At 41.4% G+C, this 6,000-nt stretch overlaps 1 protein-coding gene across 4 annotated transcripts in view; it reads left to right on the top strand.

Moving 5' to 3' along the window:
• Positions 1–418: 418 nt before the first annotated feature.
• ESRP2 (epithelial splicing regulatory protein 2) overlaps positions 419–6,000 on the top strand; it is a 162,131-nt gene continuing 156,549 nt past the window's right edge. For 3 of the 4 annotated variants that reach the window (XM_033942392.1, XM_033942395.1, XM_033942394.1), the window contains exons 1-3: positions 420–571; positions 768–922; positions 1,796–1,924. In XM_033942392.1, the coding sequence (XP_033798283.1) occupies positions 788–922; positions 1,796–1,924 (264 nt within the window). In that variant the 5' untranslated portion in view covers positions 420–571; positions 768–787. Of the gene's footprint in view, positions 572–767; positions 923–1,795; positions 1,925–6,000 lie in introns of all 4 variants that reach the window. The other variant, XM_033942393.1, reaches the window with a different exon arrangement.

Here is a 6,000-nt window from a genome sequence, read left to right as displayed (position 1 = left end):
CAACTTCTCCCTAAACTTGCAGATGTGTGGGAGCAAATGTGTCCGATGTTATCATGAAAAATCTAGTAATCTACAGTGAGAAAAAAAAAAAAATCTTTGAAATATCTTTTAGCATAACTATTTGCTGCTGCTGCCACGTGAAGATACCAAACCAAACGCTTTCAGGTCAGCGCCAGGCCTCTCTTTCATACCCCCTTTACACATGCTGCCTTTCTCTTGCTTAAAAGACACTCAAAACAAATGCTTTTGAAAACTGAAACAAGGTAAAGGTACTTCCTGAAGGCTGCATTCTCTGGGAGAGGGAGGGTTTCTGCCTGGCTGCCTCCTGGAAACCAATCAGGTAGGTCCACGGGGGCGGGACCTGCACAGGCTGAGCACACCTTTCCCAAGCGGCCAGTGGCCGCTTCCTCTTGAGAGATTGGCACAGGTCACGTGATCTAAATCAAGGCCAGGTAACTTACAGAAAAGGGAAGGTTAAAAAAAAAAAAAGCCTGTTGCTCTCCCGCTGTGATGTCAGAGGGACCGACGGCCGTAGCTTGGTGATTGTAGTACCAAGAGCACCAGCACCCAGGTAGAACTACCAGAACTGTTCTCTTTTTTTTTCCCGGTTTTCATTTTGGGGCTTTTGTTGGGTTTTTTTTTCTCCTTTCCCTCGTATTGTTCATCGTCTTATTTTCCTGTGCTCACTGGAGGAGAGGTGAACCTTTGTGTTTTTTTATGTTCCTTTTTTTTTTGTTTGTTTTTTTGACCTGTGCTTTCGATTGTAGTTGTTTCCCCCCCTGTGGTCATGACGGCTTCGCACAGTGACTCTCTGGTGGTGTTGTTTGGGGCAACAGCTGGTGCAAATGGGGCTAAACTGGGTTCGGATGAGAGGGAATTAATTCTCTTGGTGTGGCAAGTTGTGGATCTACACAGCAAGAAGGTATGATTGACTACATGACTTGATAAAGCTCGTATATATTCGCACACACACAAAAAAGAGTGAATAATCACAGACGGAGCAGATGTCACATGCTACTAATCCTAGCGCACCTGGATGGGTTGGAAACGAATTGGCCTGTATCACTGCTTCACAGCTGGCTCTGTCCCATTTCACAAACACGCTGATTAGATTCACGCACACAAAAATTTAATACTCCGGAATTTGTGCAAGGAAACTTCCTTAATATTGCATGGACTGCTGTCTTTTTGATTTGAAAAACTTATTATTATTATTTTTTTTGTTTTAATAAACATTTTAGGGCATCCTAGCCTAAGAAACTCAACTCGGCAGTTCTGTGGTTTGGGATGACGCCCGGTAAAAGTGCCACCAGGAAGGCAATTTGCTGTCTTCAATTTGGATCGGTTCAAACGAGCCACGTTTTTGAATCGTTTCAATAAACAAAAGAGCCCCGGAAGTTGTCCTTGGTTGCATTGCTCTAGCAATCGCTTTAAAGGCTAATTCATCCTGGCTGTTGGCAGGCTCTGAAGAAGTGTAATGTCTAGGTTCATTCTGAAATCCTTGCTCGAAATCCGGTAGTTTTTTTTTTTTTTTTTCTTTCTCCATGTTTTGTAATTGTAAACTAATCCTAGAGACGCGCTTCCCATTGGCGTCGCTTTGAATTCGGGGCGAGGTGAGAAGAGGCTGAGAAACGTCAGGGAAGCAGACGGCCAAAGCTATAATTTTGTGAAACTTACACGGGGCTGCCGTGAAAAGTGATACTGGCTCGACGAGTTTGGGGTTGGAAAATCCGTCTGGTCCTATTGCTCTGACTTTATAAATAAAAAAAAAGTCTTTTTTTTTTTTTTTTTTTAGACAGGCATATTGCACAAAGCTCTGGTGAAAGCAGACGATTTGGAACTAAGTGACCAGTGTAGAGAAGAGAGTGGCCTGACCCCAGAGGGACTGAGCAAAGCGGAGCCCCTTGACAGAGTGCTGCACCAGGTGAGGGCCCAGCATGCACTCTGCGGAGTTTCCACTGTAATTTGTAGTCGTGCAACAAAGGATTAGGCACTGTGCAAGTAAGAGATTGTGCTATCTTTGTTGGATCCTCCTTTTTAAAACTGCAGGTGAGGCTGGACTCATTTTAGAGCACTGGTCTTTGACCTGGGGGCCGCCGTGTAAGCGGACTGCTAGGCACCATGGACCACTGGTCTGACCCAGCAGTGGCAATTCTTATGTCTTTTAAAGAAGAGCAATGCACAGGTTGCCAAAGGTTGTCCTTTCATAATGTTCCTAACTAATTGCTAATTATAGACTATGTATGTTACAGCTCTGCATTTTCTGTTCACAGGGTATGTATACAATACCAGAGCTGGAAGAAGGGGTGGGTGTTAGGCATTGTGTTGATGCTATTGTATTTCAGCCCCTGAGGGAGGAGTCTGGGATGGGTTATACAGTAGCTACAGTAGGGGAATATGGGGACGCTGTTTGTTTGTTTGTTTTTTCCAGTCCCAGCTATGGCTTCTGTTCCTGGCACTTATTGGGTAACAAGACACCTGTGGAAACATATAGAGCAGGGGTGTTCAACCTTTTGGCTTCCCTGGTCTGCATTGGCTGAAAAATGTTTTTCTGGGGCTGCGCAAACGCTGCATTAAGGAGAGAGCTGGCAAGATGGTAAACACCCCGGGGGCAGCAGAGGAAAACACTGCATCGCCCTCAACCGAGGCCACAGGTTGGACACCCCTGATACAGAGAATGCTGCTACTTTGATCTAAGGGTGAGGGTTCTACATAAAGGGATAAGTGACAAGGAAAGCGTTCAGGATTGATGGTGAGGAGGAGGAAGAGAGGTAGTGGGAAATATGGGTGGCATGGGGACCAAAATGAAGAATTGGACAGTATTTTCATTCACTTTCGCCTGTCCAGTCATTTTAAATTTGGTAAGTTGTTTGTTTTGGGTTTTTTTATGGAAGAAAAATGCATGCACAGGTAAAGGAGGCACATTACTATAGCAGGATATTTATTCACTTTCACCCTAGCTGAAATAATTTTCAAGAACCATTCTGACCTCGTATGCAACGTTCCTCAAATTTTCTAACTTCGGTTACTCTTATCTTATTTATCTTTCTGCTAAATTTTTTGCTTACACCTTATGCTGTCTATTAAAATGTTATTGCATACTCTAATGTTTTAAAATTTGATATGCTATCTATCAGAAATGTCTAAAGAATAAAATTGGTTTATATAAGAAACAGAAACAAAGTTAAAAACATTAACGGTTAGGAAGGTACTAATCGACAAACAGGAGGGCTAAAGGAAAGGAAATACAATATATATATTTAAAAAAAAGTGGGAGAATGTAGCTTACTAAGCTTTGCTTTGCATTGTAATTTGAATATTTTTTAACGATGTAATTGTGTATTGCTTAGTTTGGCTTATTCTTGCTCTACACCGCCTTTAGTGAATTTCTTCAAAAAGGTGGAAAATGTAATTGGTTTCTGGCTATATTGTCACTTTTGTTACTAGGTCTGTATAACCTTCTGTACATGAAACGTACATATGCTCCTGGATTCTATAAATAGTGCCCAAATTTGTGTGCAATCCTGAGATCTGCAAATGAATAAGTTAATGATCCACTAACAATCAATTAATATTGGCTCTAATTTTTAAATTTGTATGCAGATCTGGCTGTGCATGATTTCTATAACAATCAGGGCCCAGATCCTCTCATGAGTAGAACTCAAAAGGGGACATGGTCAGGGCCGATTGGGGGCATTCCCAAGAATTACAGGCTGTTGTAGAATTTGGGGTTGCCTGCTCAAGCTACACCAACTGAAACCTGGAATAAATGCTGATGAGCACTCAGTTAGGTAATGGAGTACATGCTACTCTATAACGAGCACTTGGCCTTTTTATAGAATATCACTCGGGTGAGAAGTTTGTTTGGGGTTTTTCTCAGCGCCACTTACTGAGTCCAGCCCATATTGTTTTGTAAACATTCATGGCATGTTTATAGTACAGAAGTGATGTTTCATTTTAAGGGAATTATAGAAAACCTATTGTCTAATTGTGTCATGTGGGGCTTTGGTGTTAGTATATAACATGCACATTATGTACTGTGAAAGTGGATATTATGTGATTTGGCTGCTTTTTTATTTTTTAACTGTTTAAGCTCCAGACCACTGGTGCTGCTCTTCTCCCTTCCACACCCAAGATGAATGGCGCTGTTGTCCACCTCCTCCCCCTGACTGCCACTTTTCTCATACATGTGCTGGTGAGGGAGGGAGCCAGAAGGTTTTGAGCATGGGCAAATGCTCAAGGCCCCACAGTGGTGTCGGCCTCTTTCAGCACTGGCACCCATATGGTAAGTAAAGAGCCAGTCGGGGGGGAGGAGGTGGACAGCAGCATCATTCATCTTGGATGTGAAAAGGAGGAGAGCCGCAATGGTGGCCTTGGCGCCATGGATGTTAACACAAATAGACGTTGCCCCGAATGATATGCTGCGCAAACCTGTAATGTTGTCATTCAGGATGGCATCAATTTTAAAAAAAATATTATAAAAGGCCTTTACCAAAGGATGTTCCAAAATCATCTGTTTGGGCCAACTGTACCCCTCTTTGATAACTGAATTGAAAATGTTTTTGCTGTATTAACACTATCCCCCCCCCCCTACACAGTGTTTAGTACTGGCTGCGGCGGTAACAACTGACTCTTGTAGAATTCCAATGAGCGTCAGAGCTGTTACCGCCGTGGCCGGTGCTAAAAAACATGCTACGGTTTTGGAAAAGGGGGGGGGGGTAAACTTGAAACATAATTTTAGGAATATTCTCTTGTTTTGATGTCTCAATGCGCAGAACCACAGTTGGAAACTGAGCCTCTTTGGTGCATATCATGATGAATAAGTTTAATTTTTTTTAAATTGAAGTGTCTTATGTTTCTAGAACTTGTCAGGTAGCTTTTACAGCTGAAAAGTTCCCTTTTGCTTCTGTACTGTTGTGTGATTAATTCACCTGGAAAGATTCTAGAACAAATTCATATGGATGAGGCATCATATGTGGGGTTGTTTTTTTTTTTTAAGTTTGTCTTTTACATGTTGTCTTGATGTGTTTGCTCATCTGACATGAATTTTCATAACTAAATTAATATTGTATTCACAGTATTATTTTAACTTGATTTATATATAATTTCCTTCTTTGATAGAGAAACTTTTGCATATGGCTAATTTTAAACATGCCCTGTGAGCAATGTGTGCTGCCCTCTATAATATTGAATGGAGCTGGCTTGTTTCCATTTAGAAAAGGAAATGGGGATCCCATTGTCATAGCATTTGAAATAAAAAATGGGGTCTGTGGCAGAATTTTTCAAAATAACTTGGAGTAATTCATCCAATTATATGGGAGCAGGGGATAAAAGAACTCACGGTGGTAGACAATTTCCTGTAAGAAACAATGCTACTTCCCCCCTCCCCCACTACACCCCCCCCCAACTTTAGCTTTAGTAGAAAAATCCAACTGGCATTTTAGAACAGTGACTAAAGCTGACTTGCTACATCCTTTTTTTTCCCCTCAATCGCTCTATATGTACTTGAGAGAGAAACTTGCTTAGGCTGTAGAACAGGTTCCTGTTGCTTCTTCTTCTCATGAAGAGCTGAGTTTTGACATAAGAGTTGACACTTCTGATACAGAGCTGCCAGAATTGTGTACCATTTACTTTAGAAATTATTATAGTATCTCTGAAAGACACTAAAACCAAAAGCTTGTAGTTGTATCCTTTTTTTTATTTTTTCCTTTCTTTCTATCAATACAGATGAAAAATTCTCTTGGCTGCATTTTGTTTTCACTGTTAGGTTTCACAGTGGTTAAAATGGGAGTGTATAGTGATCTGTGCAGCTTTTGAAATGACTCTAGGATAATACATAGCTACAGGTTTGATCTTGTCCCAAGTTTCAAACTGCAGCTATTCTGTGAAAGGGTTAGCCAGGTACAGAATGTCTACTTTAAATGCACCCTTTTAACAATTGCATCTTTAATATGAAATTGTACTGCTAGCTGTTTCCTTCAGTGTGGGTGGGGGCAGGGA

Source organism: Geotrypetes seraphini, chromosome 4 (genome assembly GCF_902459505.1).
Source record: "Geotrypetes seraphini chromosome 4, aGeoSer1.1, whole genome shotgun sequence".
Taxonomy (NCBI): domain Eukaryota; kingdom Metazoa; phylum Chordata; class Amphibia; order Gymnophiona; family Dermophiidae; genus Geotrypetes; species Geotrypetes seraphini.
This window is presented reverse-complemented; position numbering and strand designations above follow the sequence as displayed.